We start from the raw sequence: 20,976 nt of genomic DNA, 5'->3' as shown, positions 1-20,976 counted from the left end.
TCCTCCCCACTTTTCTTTCTTGCGTGCGCAAGATTTAGCTGTGGTCATCGGCTCCCCTCGCACGCTTTCACTCGCACATACAGCATACGGCGCATCGCGACGGCGTTATCCAGTGGCACACCGACGGGGAGGGGGAGGTTTCGGGGGTTCTAACCCCCCCCTGAGGCCGAGTTCACCCCCCCTTTTGTTTGACCCCTTTTCTTTCCTTGCGCCTTTGAGTACTGCAACTAAGATGTGAGACACACAATTGTGTGCACACTCACAAAGAGCACATTTTTTGACAATTTCCCGTGAAGAAATTTAAATTAGTGCTGTTTAGATGGTATTGGCAAACTTAGCCAAACTGTCAACCCCCTAGCAGAGATCCTGGGTGCGCTACTGGCATTAACGCCCTTGGACTTTACACGGAACATCTATGTGCCAAAACCACCATCTTTAGATAGCAAATACAGATCTCAAAGGCCATGTTTTTGCTGGCGGAAACTGAAAATACGTCATAGGTGTCGCCCCCAGCACTTTGGGCGGCCGATCAAGTGACATGAAAAGTCAACATGACTGCTCGGGCCGTCACGGGGTGGCAGTTCGCAACACATGATGCAGGAACAGTCCCATAGTTGCGATGCAACAGCGAGGTTACCAATGCATTGGGTCCTATGGGAGCTATGCCGGGACCGGCCGAAAACGACGTAACAGCCAGGAAAACGCAGCACCCAGGAATGTAACAGAGGGGTTCTACTGTATATCGCAAAATAAAAACACGTATAGACCAGCGCTCAAATTCCACATTAGGGAGTACCGTAATCGTCAATTAATTTATGTTCTTCAGTGATTCCTTCATGCCTGCCAGAGCTTCTGCAGAGCAACAATAATCTGGAGGCAAACTTATGCAGCACACAAGCCGACGTTCAAGAACGACAGGGCTCTCTGCTCCCATACTTACCAGGTGGCGTGGCCGGAGGTGTGGGCAACTTGGGAGGTGGTGCAGGCACGGGCATGGCTGCAGGCTGCAGTGTCGAACCATCAGAGGCTGTCCGAGGCATGCGCAGGGGCGCCCTTGACACAGGCTCCCCGATAGCATTGCCTGGTGGGCTGTTGGACGCCATGACAGAAGACAACCCATTGCTTGGCCGCTGCCACCTGGGAGGGACCTCGTACCTGAAGCCAGGTTTCGTAGACGGCTGTCTCTGCACATAATGATGAAGCCCAGGGGACATGATGGTAGCGTGACAGGGCACAATCAAGTGCAACTCCTCACCATGGCAAATCAGTTCTGCGGAAGCCCTCAAGATGGAGGAAAGCTCATGAAAGAAAAAACTGTCATCCACCCAACTGCAGCACAAAGCTAAATAGGAAACCCAGTACAGTGCAGTCCACTTATAACGATACCACATATAACGATATATCGGTTATAACGATGAGTCTACATAAGAGTGTCAACTTATGCATTAGGGCTATGAGAAAAAAAAAACGATATACAGTAAAAGCTCGATAATACGATCACGGCTAATACGAATTTCCGGATGATACGAATTTTTCTGTGGTCCCGGCCGAGCCCCATTACTTTGCAACGTGCTAGAGAACGGTTGTTACGAATCGATTTTCAGCCTGCATCGATTAATACGAATAAACGCCGCCCCACCGACGGCCGCGAAAGAGAACAGAGCGCAGTCACGCGCTTTCTCTCCTTCTGTTTTGGTGCGGAGGCGCGGCGCCGGACAGCGCAGACTCCACGACTGGGCGCGAAGAGTTTGAAGCGGTGGCGCTTCAAGAAATAAATGCTTTTTACGTACATGTGCCTGAGTGAGTTCACCTCTGACTAATTTAGCTACAGTTGAATCTCGTTAATTCGAACACGCTTATTTCGAACATACCGCGCACCGACAATGCTCTTAGCAGCGCGCCAAATAACGCGGCGGCGCCTCCGACCGGCATTGCTCCGACACCGCCATTGACCCTTTTCGCGGCGATCCCTTGATCACATGGTGACGCATCCATTGCTTGCCTCAACTGCCTCCGTTGCCTCCTTGTTTACAATGGAAGTGTATGACGCCGGCGCGGTTTAGCAGTTGCGGCAGTTTCGTGGCCCGTGCTTGCTATGCGCTTGCGCGCCGCGATATTTCACGACTCGCACTGTTCGTGCATTGTGCTATGGTGCACGAATACTTCAAAAATACGTCCTTTTAATTCGGACAAATTTTCGGGCCCCTTCGAGTTCGAATTATCGAGATTCGACAGTAGTTTTAATTGTGTTTCGATGATACGCACTTCAGGCTAATACGAATATTTTTCGTGACCCCGTGAGATTCGTATCATCGAGCTTTTACTGTATAACGATATGTTATTCATCGCATATCGGATATAACGATTGAAATCTTGCTTCTGGGCAGCATTTTTCATGCAGAATAATCGTGAAATTTACATTCCTAAGTTGTCCTTAACCGAGACGGGGCGAAAGTTTGCCTACGCAAGTTCGTATCTGCCGCCATTACCGCGCAGTGCATCCTGCCCACGCGCCGATTGCGAACAAAAGCCACGGAGAGCATCGCAAGTGGGCGCAGCTTGCACAAGATGGCACCAGCTGCTTCACGTCCACGTCGCCGGCAGTCGTGCGAGCGTCCAGAGAGGAGGGGGAAGAAAGGGCTAAGCGAGCGGCGCCTGCGCAGCCTTCGCCGCCTATGCTCTCAGCGAGCACGGAAATGCACCACGGAAGCAGCGGGAGGTGCACCAACGAAGTGCAAAGCTGCGTCTCTCGAGAGGAAGCTGCAAATTTTGCAAGACTCGAAGAAGTACGAGCTCACGCAGTCGATGATATTGTTGCAGGAAGAAAGCAGGCCCACGAGTGTAGAAGGATGTATATTTACAAGTGAAGAAATATGGCGTTCAGGCAACGGCCAGAGACTTCGTCTTCCTCTCGTTCACGTCACCTTCTTCTTTCCCTTCACCGTAACATCACCCTCCCGGTGGGGTTAGCTCCGTCCCGGTGCAGGTTATGGAGCGTCGCTTAATGGGGAGACATAGGGCTTGAGCCTGGCGACGTGAACAACATCGCTGGTGACGTTGGGGGACACTGAAGGCTGACCGACTGGGGCGATCTCGTATGTCACGTCGGACAGTTGTCGTAAGATCTGGTATGGACCAGAATAACGGGAAAGGAGTTTTTCCGACAAGCAGACTCGACGTGAAGGCGTCCAGAGAAGGACAAGGGAACCAGGTGAAAAATGGTGGTCTCGGTGCCGAAGGTCGTAGCGTCGTTTTTGAGAAGCTTGCGAGACTGTGAGGCGATGACGGGCGACCTCTCGGGCCTGGGCGGCTAAGGCAATAGCATCGCGAGCGTAACCAGTGCTGGGCGATTGTACTGCGGAAGGTAGCAACGTGTCGAAGGGCAAGGTGGGGTCGCGGCCATACAAAAGGTAAAATGGGGAGAATCCGGCAGTATCGTGACGGGACGAGTTGTATGCGAAAGTGATGTACGGTAAAGCGACGTCCCAGTCGCGGTGATCGTCGGAAACGTACAGGGCCAGCATTTCGGTTAGTGTGCGGTTGAGTCGTTCGGTGAGGCCGTTCGTTTGAGGGTGGTATGCGGTAGCGAGCTGGTGTTCTGTAGAACAGGAGCGGAGCAGATCATCGACGACCTTCGAGAGAAAGTAGCGGCCGCGATCCGTGAGTAACTGGCGAGGGGCGCCGTGGTGCAGGATGACGTCGTATAGTAGGAAGTCGGCGACATCTGTAGCGCAGCTGGTTGGCATCGCTCGTGTAATGGCATATCTCGTGGCATAATCTGTTGCTACAGCAATCCATTTGTTTCCTTTCATAGAAATAGGAAAGGGGCCAAGGAGGTCGAGGCCCACACGGAAGAAGGGCTCGGTAGGGATAGCAATTGGTTGAAGCAAACCAGCAGGAGGCATAGCAGGCGTCTTGCGGCGCTGACACAGGTCGCAAGAAGTGACATAACGGCGCACAGAGCGATAAATGCCGGGCCAGAAGAAGCGGCGCCGCAGGTTGTCGTAAGTACGAGTGATGCCCAGATGTCCAGCAGTAGGAGCGTCGTGAAGTTGCTGGAGCACGGCCAGTCGAAGGTGCTTTGGAACGACTAGGAGCAGCTCCGGGCCATCAGGACGAACACTACGACGGTATAAAGTTCCATCGCGCAAGGTGAACATCCGCAGAGACGGGTCATTAGGCGAGGAGCTGAGGCGTTCCATAAGTGTTCGAAGAACAGGATCTTGGCGTTGCTCGTCGCCAATATGGAGAAAGCCGGAGAGAGACAGAATACTGATGTCCGAGTCTGCATCGGTATCGTCCGGTTGATCCACGGGATTGCGGGACAGGCAGTCAGCGTCTTTATGCAGGCGCCCTGACTTATACATAATAGAAAATGTATATTCTTGTAGACGCAATGCCCAACGTGCAAGTCGTCCAGTTGGGTGCTTCAAAGAGGAGAGCCAGCAGAGGGCGTGATGATCGGTTACGACGCAGAAGCTCCGACTGAAAAGGTACGGCCGAAATTTCGCGACCGCCCATACGAGCGCGAGGCATTCCCTCTCAGTGATGGAGTAATTTCGCTCGGGCGTGGAAAGAAGGCGGCTGGCGTAAGCGATGACACGGTCGTGGCCCTGTTGACGTTGAGCGAGGACAGCGCCGATGCCATAACCACTCGCGTCAGTTCGTACTTCAGTAGGCGCAGAAGGGTCAAAGTGTGACAGAATCGGGGAGGTTGTAAGCCGCTCGATCAGGGTAGAGAAGGCTTGCTCCTGCAGTGGTCCCCAAGAGAAAGAGGCATCTTTCTTAAGAAGGTCAGTGAGAGGGCGAGCGATGTCGGCAAATTGTTTCACAAATCGCCGGAAATAAGAGCATAAGCCCAGAAAACTACGGACATCGTTTGTGGAACAAGGTACAGGAAAATTGCGCACAGCGTGGACTTTCTGTGGATCAGGTTGGATTCCGGCGGCGTTTACGAGATGGCCGAGCATGGTAATTTCACGGCGGCCGCAATGGCACTTGGAGGAGTTTAGCTGAAGGCCAGCCCTGCGAAACACAGAGAGTACGGTCGTGAGGCGCCTCAGGTGGCTCTCAAAGTTCGACGAAAACACAATCACATCATCGAGGTAACAGAGGCATGTAGACCACTTCAAGCCGCGCAGCAGAGAGTCCATCATGCGCTCGAATGTAGCTGGCGCATTGCATAATCCAAAGGGCATGACTTTAAATTGGTACAGACCGTCCGGTGTGACGAAGGCGGTTTTCTCGCGGTCCATCTCGTCGACCTAATCTGCCAATAGCCGGAGCGGAGGTCAATTGATGAAAAGTATTGGGATCCGTGAAGGCAGTCAAGAGCGTCGTCAATGCGAGGCAGGGGATAAACATCCTTCTTTGTTATCTTGTTGAGGTGACGGTAGTCAACGCAGAAGCGCCACGAGTTCTCTTTTTTCTTTACTAAGACAACCGGTGATGCCCACAGGCTACTGGAAGGTTCAATGATGTCCTTGTCCATCATCTTGTCAACCTCTTTCTGGATTATGGCCCTTTCTGTTGCGGAGACACGATATGGCCGCCTATGAATGGGGCTGGCGTCACCGGTGTTGATGCGATGCGTGACAACAGATGTCTGACCAAGTGGACGGTCGTCCAAATCAAAGATATCCCGATAAGATGACAGGAGGTGACGAAGAGCTGTTTTTTGCTCGGAAGGAAGGTCAGGGGCGATCATCTTACAAACATCGTCCGCAGGCGTCGAGCACGAAGGAATGGGTGACAAAGGTGCGTTGGTACTCAGGAAGGATTCAGAGGCCAAAGAAGAAATCTCAAATTCATCCAAAGGAGTGATAAGTGCGACGGCAATGCCGTGTGGCAGCACATGCGTCGAAAATCCAAAATTGAGGATGGGCACCCGAGCGCAGTTTTCGAGGATCCGGATTAAGGTGCTCGGTAGGGCAATATTTCGTGACAAAACCACGTCAGTAAGCAGAGACACGACGTACTCGCCATCAGGTACGGGAGGACAGGGCGTCAGGAGGACATTGGTAGCCGCCTGTGGAGACAGCCGTGCAAACTCAGCAGAACATAAGCGGGGTGAAGCACAAGTTGTTGCGTCTGCGTCGGCAGGAAGCGGCAGATCCAGCTGTACAACACCTGCGGAGCAGTCAATTTGGGCAGAGTGTTTCGAAAGGAAGTCGAGGCCGAGAATTAGGTCGTGTGGACAGTGCTCGAGGACGATAAATAAAACAACGCTATAATGGCCCGCAATGGTCACACGTGCTGTGCACATTCCAAGAACAGGTGAAGTACTCCCATCGGCGACTCGCACAGTGCACGGTACGGCGGGAGTCAGAACCTTTTTGAGCCTTCGGCGGAGAGCAGCGCTCATAACTGAAAGCTGCGCTCCTGTGTCAACGAGAGATGTGACAGGAACACCATCAACTTCAATGTCCAGTAGGTTTCCACGTGTAGGCAGGGTCAACAGAGGATTTGTGGGCCGGGTCGGAGTTGCAGCTTCACCTCCGGGAGCTGCACCGCCTAGTTTCCCGAAGGGAAGCGACCGGTTGCAGATGGGGACGAAGAGCGGTGAACGAGAGGCGAACGGGACCGACGGCCTTGCGGAGACGGGGAGCGGCTGGATCTTGGTGGGGCACTGTCGGCGTTGATGTTCCGAGGCGGCGTGTAGGGCGAGAAAGTGCGATTGTCTTGGACTTGGCGGTAGTGACTCGGAGACGACCACCGAGGAGACGACGACCAGCGATTACGGCAATGACGGGCGATGTGTCCAATACCGGAACAATTAAAACAGATGGGTCTGTCATCCGGTGTGCGCCAGTCAGCGGGGTTGCGGCGGAGTGGCGGGAAGCTTTGCGTCTGGGAGCAAGTGGCCGGAGAAATCTGGTAGGTGTTCGTATGGCGGACCGAGCAGAGAGATGGAATGCCCAAACTCGCTATTTCTTCCCGAACGACCGCTTGTATAAGCGAGATAGCGGGCACACTTTCCCGACAGTCGGAACGAAGTGGAGCCGGAGCCATGGCCTCAAGCTCACGGCGAACGATACGCGTTAGATCTTCTGATCCTGTCGGCTGAACGAACCGCGGCGGGTCTGCGCACGAAGATGTCGCGGCGGTATTGGGCAGCCTGTCGAAATGTTGAGGGACGCGGCGGCCTTTCGCTTGTTCGAAGCGCCTGCACTCCTTTATAATTGCATCCACAGTGGCACAATCCTTACACATCAGGAGATTGAAGGCGTCGTCTGCAATACCTTTTAGTATGTGACCAATCTTGTCCGCCTCGGTCATGGTGTTATCAGCCTTGCGGCAGAGAGCCAGCACATCCTGTATGTACACGACATAGGATTCTGTGGACGTCTGAGCGCGGCATGCAAGTTCTTTTTTTGCTGCCAACTGACGACCGACAGGTCTGCCAAACAGGTCACGCATTTTTTCTTTGCAGACATCCCAGCTTGTTAGGTCAGCTTCATGCGTATCGTACCATTGCTTCGCAGTTCCTTTCAGATAAAACATGAGGTTTGCTAGCATCATTGTTGGACCCCACCTGTTGTTGTCGCACACTCGTTCGTACATCACAAGCCAGTCCTCGACGTCGGTGTTGTCCGTGCCACAAAATGTCCCCGGGTCCCGCAGATGAGTGAGGATGACCGTTGGCGTCGGACTGCTGAGGCGTTGTCGGTTGTGTCGGTTGATCTGCCATTGTGGCGGCAGGTAGATGACGTCCACTGCGAAGTTCCGTGATTCTACCCAGCACCTTCCACCAAAATGTTGCAGGAAGAAAGCAGGCCCACGAGTGTAGAAGGATGTATATTTACAAGCGAAGAAATATGGCGTTTAGGCAACGGCCAGAGACTTCGTCTTCCTCTCGTTCGCGTCACCTTCTTCTTTCCCTTCACCGTAACAATATCGATGATTATGAAAACCGGGAGCGCCACGATCATGAAGGCTAGAAGCAGTGGCCATGCCGATAAACGGAAAAAGCGGGCCTCGTGCACCCGGGCCAAACCCCCATGGGTGAAACCAACATGGTGGAAGCCGCTGACATTACCAAACTCTGTGAGCACTTCACTACTGATGTCGCTATGAAATAAGAGGTGCTTCGATGGAGGAGTTTCCAAGTGCAGATAGTGCTGCCTCTTTCTGCGAAGAGATCTCCGACGGGGCAATCGTCCTCGTGACAGACGACAGCGTTGTGCGACGGAGGCGACGACAGCAGTGGCAGTGATGACGGAATTGGCAATGGCCCACCTTTGACACCGACCCCGATGTTCACTCAAAGTGCACTGTCGTCGATCGAGTTGCTCATTGATTTACAGTCTAAATCAATGGCTAAATTACAGCCGCCAGTGTTGGCACAGCAGCTGGACACGATCCACGTGGCGGTTGCAAATCCAAAACTTCTGCGAAAACAAGCAGATATTTCTATTTCAGCGCGCCTAACAATTGAGACGCTATTTATAGGTATAAATAAACGTTTTATTTTTCACAGCCGACTTTCTACAACGACTTTTTATCGCAAGTGGCAAATTTGGTTTCGGGACGTCAAATATATATATATATTTTTTTTTGCAGCAGTCCAGATATAGCGATGATCGGTTATAACGATCGGATTTTTCGTTCTTGATATCATTATAAGTGGACTGCACTGTACAGGTTCCTTACAAAGAAAGCTTCGCAGTAAAGAAAAATTTGTCCTGGTTCAAGGATTCAATTCAAGACTAACACCTTTCCTGGGCGGTCTCTCTACCATATGAACTAGCCAGGAGGCTAGCAGATCGCAGAGCGAGGGCGAATTAACAACTTGAAGCACAGGACTGCAGCCACAGAGCCTCTGCAACAAGTAAAGCTTTCATGCAATAAACCATCTTGCTTATCTTTGGTGTCAGGACATTGGCTAACGTGCTACCATCAGGGTTTTCCCCACAGTGGATGGCGGAAGAAATGCCACCCACTGTTCTGGTTGACCGCCCACCCCTTTGAGGGGAGACTTAACCGTTAAATTGGTGGTTTAATCAAACCTTCAAATTCTCTTTTTTCTTTCTAGCAGTTCTCAGGTGTTCCATTACCACGTGAGAAAATATTAAAGAAATCTGATGTAGAAGTTGAGAAAATTGCACTTTTTTAGTGTACCATCAACAAAAATTGGGTTATAAACCAGGCTTCGGGAGGTGCCATTTGCACAGCAGACAGTGCGGCTTTCTATTGACCAAATGCTGCCATCTTGGTACCGTCATAAAGAGGAGAGATGAGCACTTCAGGTAGCTGCAACACCGCCTTACGCCATACAAAACTAAAAGCAAGAGAAGCAAGTGAAAAGATAACTTGCTAACTCGCATAGCAGTTCATTACTGCTGTCATGCGTGCACAGAAAGCGCTCCGACTGGCAGATGTAGATTTCAGTCACTGACATGGATTTCACGTGCATTTTGACAGCAGGCGAGCCATGCATTTCCTTATTCTGGCTAAAATTGTAGATCATGGCAGGCTGTGCCGGTGGCTCTAGCTTATTTCGTTATTGTGTGCATTATGACAAGTTGTTGAAAGTACCAATCAAAATGGCGGAATGGTCATATCGAAAAAAGAAAGAAAGAAAAAAAAGACGTTTGATTTTGTGTACCCATCTACTCGTAACACCCCAACGGAGATATCCCAAGTTGTTTACCCACCAAAATTTTCTGGGGAGAACCCTGCCTACCATGCATGCTCGTGTAAGCTTTGTATAGCATAATCGTAAATAATGCAAAATGCTGAGGTCAGTGAAAAGGGTCTGTACACGCATGTGCTCTGAGCACATGCGTGCCAAATCGCTCGCATTCCAACACAGTCATGCTTAGCGGTCTGATTAGCTGCGTGAACAGAGTGCGACAGTGTAGGCCTTTCTAGACGAGCGCACAACATAGGGTCCATAGCGGCATGCTTCGCATGAGCACGGGCCGGCACGTGGCTATTCCTAGCGGGGCTAAGCTCACTTTTTTGCCCATGGTATAAAGTCAAGCTTAAACTACCTAGCGTAGTTCCCACACAAGCCTTGCCATTTACAAACTGGCGTTTAGTACATAACCCAACCTGCTAACCTGTGAAGTTAAAAATACGTGAAAATATAGTGTTCACAACACCGAGGAGGTGGATACCACACATTTTTTTCAAAGGTTTGAACTGAGCACACACCCTGTTGTGGGATCCATACAATAATTATTAACAGTGTTTTATCTGTAGACAGATAAATGGCAGTAAAGTGGCAGTAAACTTGAAAGACAAGTGGCAGTAAACGTGAAACAGCAGAGTCACAAGCAACGCTGTTTTTAGACCACAGTGACTTATTCCAAAACTTTGTTGTTGCAAATTTTGCCTGTTTCAAGAACTTGTCTGAATAAATTTGCTCAAAGCAAGTACCTCTCTGGTATATGGCACCTTGCACTGCCACAAAAGGGCAGCCCCAGTACCACCACAATTTCTGTTTTGGATGCATTTCTTGTAATCTGCCGCTGCCCCATCTTTCAACACCTTAAAGGGCCCCTAAACCACCTCCGATACTTTTTAAAGATTTCAAGTAAACATGCGCATCGAGTTCAGAATGCCGTCACGATCAACGATGCCAAACGCTGCAGCGCTACGTGCCGCGGGCGTGCCACAAAATCAAAAAACAATGATGTGCTCCTCTCCGAGCCTTTCCGATATCCCCAGCTGTCTTCGTGATGTCACCAGGGTGCAGCTGGTGATCTCAACGGAGGCGACGATGTCGATTGGATGAGCAAGAATCTACGACTTCGGGTTAGTCTGCTAGCAGGTACGCAAGCTCCCTGCTCTTCCTCGTCGTGTTGCTCGCTTGTGCACACTTGCAAATCGGTTATTACAGCCCGCAACGCAAGTGCCAAATCGCTTGCATTCCAACACAGTCATGCTTAGCGGTCTGATTAGCTGCGTGAACAGAGTGCGACAGTGTAGGCCTTTCTAGACGAGCGCACAACATAGGGTCCATAGCGGCATGCTTGGCATGAGCACGGGCCGGCACGGCAGTAACAGGGGGGTAGTCGAGAAGCGCTGAGCCGCGGCTAAGGCCCGTCCACATTACCGGCATGGTAACTCGCCGCAAGCCGTTTGCTATTCGCAGGCCGCCGTTCTATGGCAGTATTTCTCGCGAATGGCAATATTTCCTTGCCAAGAGAGGATGAGACAGGAACCCCTTTGTGCGGCAGCCTGACCACCACTGATTGCTCGACGGCGCCAATATCGTCGCTAGGCCTTCTCCGGTTCACTTCAAAGCTAAGTGGACGGCGCTTCAGAATCGCCAACGCTCACAAGCCGCAATGAGGAAAACACGCTGATATTAGCGGCGCCGTCAGTTGCGATGTGAGCACAGCCGAGCCGATCATCTGCCGTCAACAGCTGTGCACTGCAGCTGAGCTCGACAAGTCTCGGAGCACTCGTTCGTGTTTTAACATTTGACAGTGGATCTCTTTTTTTCATAAAATGTACAACTTATGCATCGTTTTATCGAGCGGAAATTACTTTGCTTGGAAGAGAAGCTGCAGCCTAAGTTTTCGTCGCCGATGGAGGAGGCGCGCAGCTTCACACCATCGAGTGGCCCCGTCAGTCGGTGGTGCGCCAGCCGAACTGCCGTCTACTTTGGACACCTCTCGTGTGGCAGACGTTCTACAGCACTGGAGGCCGGTTCACCGTTGGTATACTTGCCGCTAGCGTGAATGTGCCTTAACCGGAAGTGGACAGTGCTTTGAGAAGCGCGTTGGCGATGACGTATGTCACGTGACATTTGGAGGAGCACTCGGCGAGGAGGAGAGACCAGCCGACGAGGAGAGTAGCAAGGAAAGAGCGAAACGAGCGAGGGCCGTGTTTCGATCATCAAAGGCAGGTAACTCCGCTATTACGACACCATTTTGAAAAATTCTCGCGGCTACGTGTTCGTTGTAGACTCTTGCACAACTGCAACACCACAACTAAATTTTGACCGCTGGGTGGTTTCGCAAACGGTACTTGTATTTTGTAAAACTTGATACATCTGTAAAATCTTAGAACAAGCCCAAATTTGTAAACTGTATGGAAAATTCGAGAGTATATTCAGCAACTGCCTTTTGTAAAAGGAAATGTGTTGTTCACTCCCACAAGCACAGCTTATCATGGCCAGCTTTCACCACACTGAACTCACATTTACTGTTTCCCTACTGCACCCAGTGGGCATTATTAGCCCGGTATTGATGGTTTGAAATGCCACTTTCGAGACCTTCCGGGCCACGAATGGAGGCACTGTGCTATTGGACGTAAAGGAGGAGAAGTAATTTTTGTTTTCTAAGCAGTTTGCTTTTTTCCCACCAGGCGGTGATTTTTGAACGCGCTCTGAAGTTTCGCCATCGTCAAAGTAGAAAGCAAAAATAGCCGCCCGCTATCAGTAGTTAGAAACACCGCTTTCGATACCTTCTACGCCGCTCATGAACAGACTGCGCCGTTGGACCGTGAAGGAGAAATATATTTTTGTTTTTTAAGCAGTTCGCTAATTTCCTGCCAGGTGGTAATTTATGAACACGCCCCGAAGTTTCGCCATCGTCAAAGTAGAAAGCAAGAATCGCCACCTACGGGTGCGGCATGCATGCTTCAAAAGATCGTAGATCTCGAGATTCCACACTGAGACCGGCGACTATGATGCAAACCAGCCCATAACATCAGTGGCCGCAGCCCAATACACCCAACTGTAATGCTTGCAGTTAAATTCTTCTAGTGAAATACCTGCTCAATGAAAAAGTTTGATTTTTTCGGTGATAGTGCCTATTAGACGGCAATACATTTTGTACGTCTCATTTTTGTTACATTTTTTTGTAAGTAGATAGAAGCATGTCTTTACAAACTTTGTTCAATCTCATCCCGCAATCTTGATTCTGGCAATTTATATCTTTTTTATGACAAATTATGTTAATAAAAATTTGATGCAAGAAAAGTGCATTCATTCTGCTTTTTGTTTATGTGCGGTTAAACCTGGATATAACGAAATTGACAAATTCCCGAAAAACTTCGTTATAAAGAGGATTTCATTATATGCAGGTTCAGCACGAAAATTCGAAAAAGAAATGCTTACCAGAATTACTCCATTCTTACCAATTACCGATGGCGTCGTAGCGTCGTATAAGGTCCGACGTTATCGGCGCGCGGGCAAGCGTCGTTTACGGCCAGTCACGCTACGCCGGTAGCACTGCGCCAGCCGAAAAGCCCTCTCCTCTATACTCCGACGCGCGCACCGTCGGCTGTTATCTTCAGAGCATGCGCAGAACGATCCCAAGCCCGCGCACCGCTTTGAACGGCTGTATGCGACCGTCGGAGAAGCGGCGTGGGCGCCTTTATTTCTTCGCACGAAGTGGCATTGTGGGTTGGCGCAGTCGGAGCGACCAATGCACGAATGGGTCAGGTGCCAATTCGGCGCGGGGCCCGTCGGGGCGCGTCAGAAGCCGCCTGTTACGTTGGCTGCACCGGCGCGCTCTACTATAGAGGGGGTCGTTTTCACCAACGTGACGTAGTGTGCGTGCACGCTCGCGTTACGTCGGACTTTAAACGGCCAGTGTCAGGTTAGTGAAGTGAAGCGTAGAGACTTGCACAGTAAACAAACAGTGGCGCTGCCAGCGCGTTGAAAAAAAAAAACGAATTTTTTTTTTCTTTTTTCTTTGGCAACATCAACTGAAAAAGGAGAGTGCCAGCTTGGCGGGCTAGGCCAGCTGCAGCAAGCGGAGGGATCAGGTTTGAATGAAAGGAGGGGGAAAGGTCCCGCCCGCGGCAGCAATATCGCCGGGTCGAGGGATGCAGGCCCACCTCGCGCACGCTCGAATGCACGCACATGTGCGCTCGCTCTCGCCTCGCAGTAGCCGTGAATTCGAACGCACCAAACGCAACGCTGTCGCTTCGCATTCCGTCGCAGCGGAAAAGGTGCTTCCGGTTGCTGCTCGCGCAAAAATGTGCAAAATTTGGGGCGATATCTCTAGGTTGTCGGCGGGAAAAATTTGTTATTTCGAGGGGTCTCCCGCTGCCACTTCGTTACGTAGAGGTCTCAAATACATGTACTTCTATTGAGTAACGACAGGGAATAGAAAAACTTCGTTATATCCAGGAATTCGTTATATGGAGGTTCGTTATAAGCAGGTTTAACTGTATTACATAAAATATTGAGTGCAGTAGTTCCTTAAAAAAATATATCTGGCGTAACCTCTTTTTCCCAACGATAGGGATAGAGTAAAAAGTTTGGCGAATGCAGTTTAGAAAGTATCTGACAACAATTTTACAAGCCCTATACAAAAGTAAACTGAAGCAGAGTGTGTAGAAAAAGGATTTAGCAGAGTGTTCTCACCAGCTGTGGCAGCCCTCTGCCTGTGCCACGATGAGTCCTCCTAGGAGGCACCGGCATGGGGCTCAGAGTTGCTGCTATGGTGGATGGCTTCTGGCTGTCCAGTCTGCTCTGATAGCTGGCGAACCTCACACTGGGCCCAGTTCTGGGTGCGGGGTGCTTGCTTGGGCGCTGCAAGGGTGATAAAACATTACATCTGAACATGGCGCAATTATGGGCAGCTTTGAATCCACAACAAGGCTGAAATCTTGAAGTACCGACATACTCAACTTTTCATTTCTTGTAGTAAATAAATGTCCACGACCACGAAACAATCGAAAAACTACTGGCAGACTTAAGAGTGCCCTAAATAAGGTACTATAATAGCATTCTATAAATCAGTTTCAGTTTTGTTAACCCAGGAGCTGACTGTGTTATGACATGACGCAGAAGGTGGTCACGTGGGAGCAGGGGCACTATAACGCAAAATGATTCCAAACTGTTTCGATTCCAATTTCAGCAATCAGCCTCCACGATTGGTCAAAACATTTTCGGGCCACTCCCGACTTCGCCTGTCTGTCACGCGGCGTCACGAAAACCGCGATAGCTCCCCATCTGATATAATGTGTACACACTGATAATTTCATTTTAATTATGGGGTTTTACGTGCCAAAACCACGATCTGATTATGAGGCACGCCGTAGTTGGGGTCTCCGGAAATTTGGATCACCTGGGTTTTTTTAATGTGCACCTAAATCCAAGTACACGGGTGTTTTCGCATTTTGCCCCCATCAAAATGTGGCCGCCGTGGCCGGGATTCGATCCCGCGACCTTGTGCGCAGCAGCCCAACACCATAGTCACTGAGCAACCACGGCGGGTAGACACACTGATTATGCATGATTAAACCACACAAAAGAAAAATAATCCTTCCCGATTCGACGCCTTTTCCCCATTAGCCCTCTACTATTGGTCCAATGTTTTCTGGCTAAGCCCACTTCACCTGTCTGTCACACGACCTCACAAAACCGCGAAGACTCACCACGTCGAAGTGACGTGTACGCGAAAAAAATGCATTAATATGCCGAACAAAACTAAAAATTTTTCTGAATAGCCACAGACTGCCCCATTCCGAAAGCAATAGAAGATGGCTGCCCGCCGATCGCTCAGGCCTTCACTACTCGCAGCTGCCGGTGAGCATGTATTTATTTGCGCATGATAAACCTTTTTGCATGGCAGTACATTATCGAGCCCTTTCGGCATGCATACGACATCGGTCTGCCAACTCTTCCTTGCTGAGGATCCGTTTTAGCGGCATTCTTATCCTTCCGTTGCACGCCGCCGCGATTTTCAACCAGCCACCGCAAGCTAAGTAAGGCGAAGCGGACCGATCGGAGAAGCCAGCACTACCCTCTTCATGCGGTTATCTATTTTCACTGTGCTGGCTCGGCCCCATCGAAACCCTCTCCACTAGAGCGTGCTCCTCGCTTCTTGTCAGCCAATTAGATAAGAAAAACCGCTGAGTGTAGACAATGAAAGCGAACAAAGGTGACCTCCTATAAACGAGGAGTGTGTTTGATTGGGTTGTTCAGACGATGCTGCGGGTCACCGCCTGATCCTTGCGTCGGTGGTTACGTAAATGTGATGTCAGGAGTTTGGAATCAAAACAGTTTGGAATCATTTTACGTTATAGCGCCCCAGAATATAACATTTTGGCACTCGCTCTGGCTTGCTCGCTTATCTGCTATGCTGCTACATCAGGCCACGTAACAAGTAGAAGCACGGCAAACCACAAAGCGACATGAAGCAAATGCCAAAACGTCACGACATTCTGCTTCCAAATGACCACGTTCTGCGCCTCAATGTCTTAACACCACCATCTCCTGAGTTAATGAAACTAAAACTGGTTTCAAAACTGTTTTGTAGAAGGCTGTTTGAAGTAAATTATTCAAGGCAATATTCTGAGGTTTTCCAGTAATTTTTCTTTTGTTTCAAGGTCGTGGACCTTCGTTTACACAAGAAATTGAAAGTTGAAAATGTGATGTCAGTAATGATATCCCTCTGTCGTTATCGTAATGTCATGACACAGAACTAAATTTTTTCAACACCATGTTGCAATAAGGCTGCCCAACATGATGCCATGAGGATTTTGCTCATAAAAAGCAAACAAGAGCGTTGCGCACATTTCTTCGGGATGTGATGTGTGGCAGCCGCAGCAATGACAGAACCGAAGCAAGCCAACATATTATGACGTCATGATGCATCCACATCCTCGGTACCGAAACTGGCACATAGAAACAAGTATCATAGTAAATTATTTAAAGTTGCATGCACTGATGCTTGATATTTTATATATATATATATATATATATATATATATATATATATATACACATATAATTTAGAAGATTTGGACTTTCATTAAGAGCCCGAAAAGTTGGTCAAAACTGCCGTGTCAATACTCCCATAGGTACCGTACGACACACGGTACCTTTCTATCGCCTCCCACACTTGCCGAGCAAAGTTCAAAGCTTGCAGTGCCACGCAGTAGACAACAGAGAGCAACAAGGACTCATATCAGATGCACACAGCTAGTCTTGTAGAGCAAGCAGCATGTGAGCACTCATTGGGCATTTTCGATTTGTTGTCCTGGACTGTCCAGGAGTGCCCGAGACGCTGCATATGCAATGTTCATTGGCTGAAAGCACCACCTTGGGCAGTCTGGGACTGTCAGGGACGAATAATCGTAAGTGGTACATTGTCTGCTACATGGTAGCCCAAGCACAGCCATGTCTGATCACGAGGTGCCAATCTCTGAGGCAGTACCCACAGATGACCTCTCTCTGTCCTCTGCCACATGGTAAACACACTCAACAAATTTTGCCTGATGGTTGCAGCCAGGAAAACAAACAAGACTTATTTTCACAATGCTCCTAAGATCGAGTTTGTAAGCCGGCAGTAACTTATAGTAGTGATGGTTGCAGGGAATACCCAGCCACATCAGCTTTCTCAGAATCTACAGTACACCATTTCATCCGTGTGGTTAACTTGCTCAAAATTTGAATAATAAATGCTTCTTCGACTACTTACCCTGGCTGGCTTTGTTTTAGCTGCTATCTTTTGACCGGCAACAAGCTGGGATACATGAGCAGTGACGGGTTTGTACACCGCTTGCACAAGGATTGTCCCATTGTCAGGTGACCTAACAGCAAAAAGTATGGATTAACACACATAATTCACCACAGATATAAATACACCAGTTAAGTACGTACCAAGTCAATACAATTAACTAAAATGAAAATTTAGCTCCCAGAAAACATTTAACCCTTTGAACGAGAGGGACATGTTCAATTTATCCAGATATTTCATTCAATGAAATAAAGGGACATCCACCTATCATATTTCTTTCATTTACAGCTGCTCCCCATTATGTCAGAAGAAAGACTAAGCATGATGAACTAGCCATAGATGCACACCTTTTATCTATACAGTTTTTTTTTAATGTTGCACTCCAGCAATACAGTGCCGTAAAGCAATGTTTTGAAACCTGTTAGATATATGCAGCTTTCAAAACGTCTCTGAGAAATGCCTCCAGCATCAATTCAAGTAAAGTTAAACAGTTACACCTGGCTAAGAAGCCATTTAAAAGGGAAAATTTCACTGTCGAGTATTTGTAGGTGCACAGGTTCATGCACTTCTGGCATCTGCAACAGTGAACAAACATATGGCAACCACTACTACCACAAATTCATGCAGTTCCTGCACTGCTGGTAAGATCAAAGTTACACTGAACTCTCCCCAGTAGTTTCATTTGTGCTACCGTGCACACTTACTACAGGCTCACTTTATGACAAGGTGGTGAGAACACACACTGAATTTTGATGTTATAGCCAGTTAACTGAACTCATGCGCCATGCTATTTGTTTCAAAAGCTTATAAGCCAAGCTGCAAATGCCTGACATGAAAACACACTGAAGCAAAACTCATTATTAGACCTCAAGAGAGGACAAATGTACTAACCATACAAACAATATGAAAGAGGCAACACTCACTTTCGAATAGCAGCTGTGTTAGGAATGCTCTTTATGTAGTCAATCAGCGTGTCAAAGCCAAACGTTTGGAAGGGTATAGGGCTGCCAATCAGCACTGTGTATTCTTCTGGAAAAAGAAATGTGACCACTCTGTTGCATTTTGCAACTAAGCAAATGAAGTTCTTTTTATTGTCTTTTATTACGTGCTGTAGCAAGTACTTTGAGCGTCAAATTTTAAAAAAGCCAGAAGGCATGAAGAGCTCTGTTGCCTTTTAGTCCAAACTGTAACAATGCACACACTTTACAGTGTGCAGAATATGCACTCCTTACAAACACCATTCCACAATGTCTCAGCAAAACATTTTTTTTTTTTTTCAAACATATATAGAGTGATCCCCTTTGTGTGGAATTTAGGAGTTGCAACATTAACACACGGGTGCAGCACATGCTGACATGCACCCCCCCCCCCCCCCTCCCTTCCTTCCTTCCATCCCCTCCACACCGTTATTCTACATGTGCAAATCGCGACATTTGTTCATTAATACTTCCACGCGTTTGTTCGTGCCCTGCTTCCTCAACATATGAATGCGTCGTCGTAGTTTCGGATTGCGAAAACATGCAGCGCGCACGCTTTCAATTTGCCTTTTTCAAAAACAACAAAAGAACAAAAAGTTAGAACAGATGGCATTGAACATGCGCGTGCAGGTGCATTCATCTTACCTTGCAGTTTAGAGAGCGGAATTCCGCCCTTCTCGCAACTCAGGACAGAGTGGAGAAACGTTTCGACTTCTTGTTTCTTCTGAAACTCCATTGCGCCCTAAAATAGATGAGATAAAATGAAACAAACTACCTGTCAAACATCTCGGCTTGAACGCAATTCATTACCTCTTAACCTCCCGACAACTGTCTGCATATATTCATGAGAATGTAAATCAATCGTAGCACTTTTAAATAAGGTTGCGTACCCAAATTAGCTTCGCTTGGCAGCAGTGTGGAATGCGGTGTAGTCAGATGTGGTGAATTTGCTAGAACCGACTTGCTGCCGCTCCAATTCACAGGACCAAGTGTCATTGGATGCGTTACAAACAATTACCAACAAGATTTTATGTGAATATCACTCACTTGATTCGAACGCTATGCATCAGCGGACAGGCGGAGCCCAGAAGTACAAGAAACCGATGTGCCAATCAAGCGACGCGGAAGCATACGTCTACGGGGATGTCTCGCGAGACGCGAGGTCAACGCCACTTTGACAGCGGCGTGCTTGCGTCGGAACAGCTATCGGAGCATATATGAGTGTACTCACCGATATGTCTTAATCCCGCATTGCGTACAAATAAAAAAGCTGCTGGAACATGCTGCACCGCTAGGTTAGCGTAGCCGCTGTAGGCTTACAACGCGCATAGTTTTGAGACGCCCGAAACCCTTCGAGGCGCGTTCGTCCGTTTTCGTCGTCGTCTTCTTTCTTTCGTGTATCGTTGCGTATGCGTTCGCCTCTGCAAGATGGAAGATGTTAAACAATGGCTGCCAGCGAGTCGGCGTGCGTACTTTTGCAGAACGCGACGTGTAACCTTGAACAGCAGCAGTTAACGGAAACCGAAAGTAGCCACAAGCGTTCAATACAACTATAGTCGGGTACAACTTTAGAAGACAGGAGGAGGCCCCGCCCAGTTGACCGAAGCGCAGCAGCCAATTCCTCCGCGACTAAAGAAATAGTCCCACTCAAAAAAATGTGACTGCTTCTAAAACACGTATTTGTCGGTATAAATAAGATTTGTGTATCTTGACGAGTGGTTTGGTAAAACTCTCATGATGGAAATGCTACCGCACTTGCCGGATCGCGAGAGAAAAATAACTCCGTGCCTTCTACAACGCTGTGGGTCGTCTGCTACAGAGCAAGATCGACGGCACCGGGCGTAGCAGTCGCTGGCTTAATGCATAAGATTCATATATACTTTTTGTGTGTTTGCACAAAATTATTTTTAAATGTGTTGGGCTTATTTTTAATTATTATTTTTTTCTTTTTTTTCGCGGTTGCGAACCTGCGATCTCGTGAGTTCGCGAACGATCGCGCGCGGCATTCCGTGCCAGTTTTCCGCCATGGAGCCCAGCGAGGTGACATCGGAACGCGATCCTTTGTTGCCGAACGAGCCTTGTGTCGCCTCGATGACCACACCACCAAGGAGCCTCGGCAAGAACAAGAGCGGCCACATCCTGAACAGCGATTCACGCAACATGATCTTCCACTGCTACACGTTTTGGCGTAACAGGCAGCCTGAACGCAGCGTGGAGGACACGAGCAAGTTTGTCGCCGACATGCTTGGTGTAAGCGAAAGGACTGTGTTCAGGGTGAGGCAGGAAGTTAAAGCTTCGCATTTTTCGGGTGGCAAACTGACGACGCCCTCGCGAAAGCGCCCACGCAATGCGGAGAAGAGGAGACGCAGCGCGAAGTTTGACAGCTTCACGTTGTGCGCGCTGAGATCATGTGTGCACGATTTCTTTCGCCGCAACGAGATACCGACGGTCGAGAAGGTAACTACCGAGTTCTCGGAGCGTATGGAACTACCATCACTAAGGCGGTGTACTGTGCGTCGCCTGCTTGCCGAGATCGGCTTCAAGCACGAAAAGAGAAGCCGCAA

The 20,976-nt window shown here is 49.0% G+C and overlaps 1 protein-coding gene across 4 annotated transcripts in view; it reads right to left on the bottom strand.

Annotated features, from left to right (window-relative positions):
* LOC119448738 (tudor domain-containing protein 7B) overlaps positions 1-19,963 on the bottom strand; it is a 116,317-nt gene extending 96,354 nt beyond the window's left edge. For 2 of the 4 annotated variants that reach the window (XM_037711961.2, XM_049665815.1), the window contains exons 1-6: positions 19,644-19,963; positions 19,058-19,154; positions 18,359-18,464; positions 17,397-17,508; positions 14,333-14,500; positions 941-1,184 (exon numbers count right to left, since the gene is read on the bottom strand). In XM_037711961.2, the coding sequence (XP_037567889.2) occupies positions 941-1,184; positions 14,333-14,500; positions 17,397-17,508; positions 18,359-18,464; positions 19,058-19,148 (721 nt within the window). In that variant the 5' untranslated portion in view covers positions 19,149-19,154; positions 19,644-19,963. Of the gene's footprint in view, positions 1-940; positions 1,185-14,332; positions 14,501-17,396; positions 17,509-18,358; positions 18,465-19,057; positions 19,155-19,302; positions 19,432-19,459; positions 19,614-19,643 lie in introns of those variants that run through there. The other 2 variants (XM_049665813.1, XM_049665814.1) reach the window with 2 other exon arrangements.
* Between the last annotated feature and the right edge of the window lie 1,013 nt (positions 19,964-20,976).

Source organism: Dermacentor silvarum, chromosome 4 (genome assembly GCF_013339745.2).
Source record: "Dermacentor silvarum isolate Dsil-2018 chromosome 4, BIME_Dsil_1.4, whole genome shotgun sequence".
NCBI classification, from domain to species: domain Eukaryota; kingdom Metazoa; phylum Arthropoda; class Arachnida; order Ixodida; family Ixodidae; genus Dermacentor; species Dermacentor silvarum.
Note: the sequence above shows the minus strand (reverse complement) of the source record. Positions and strands in the feature narration are given on the sequence as shown.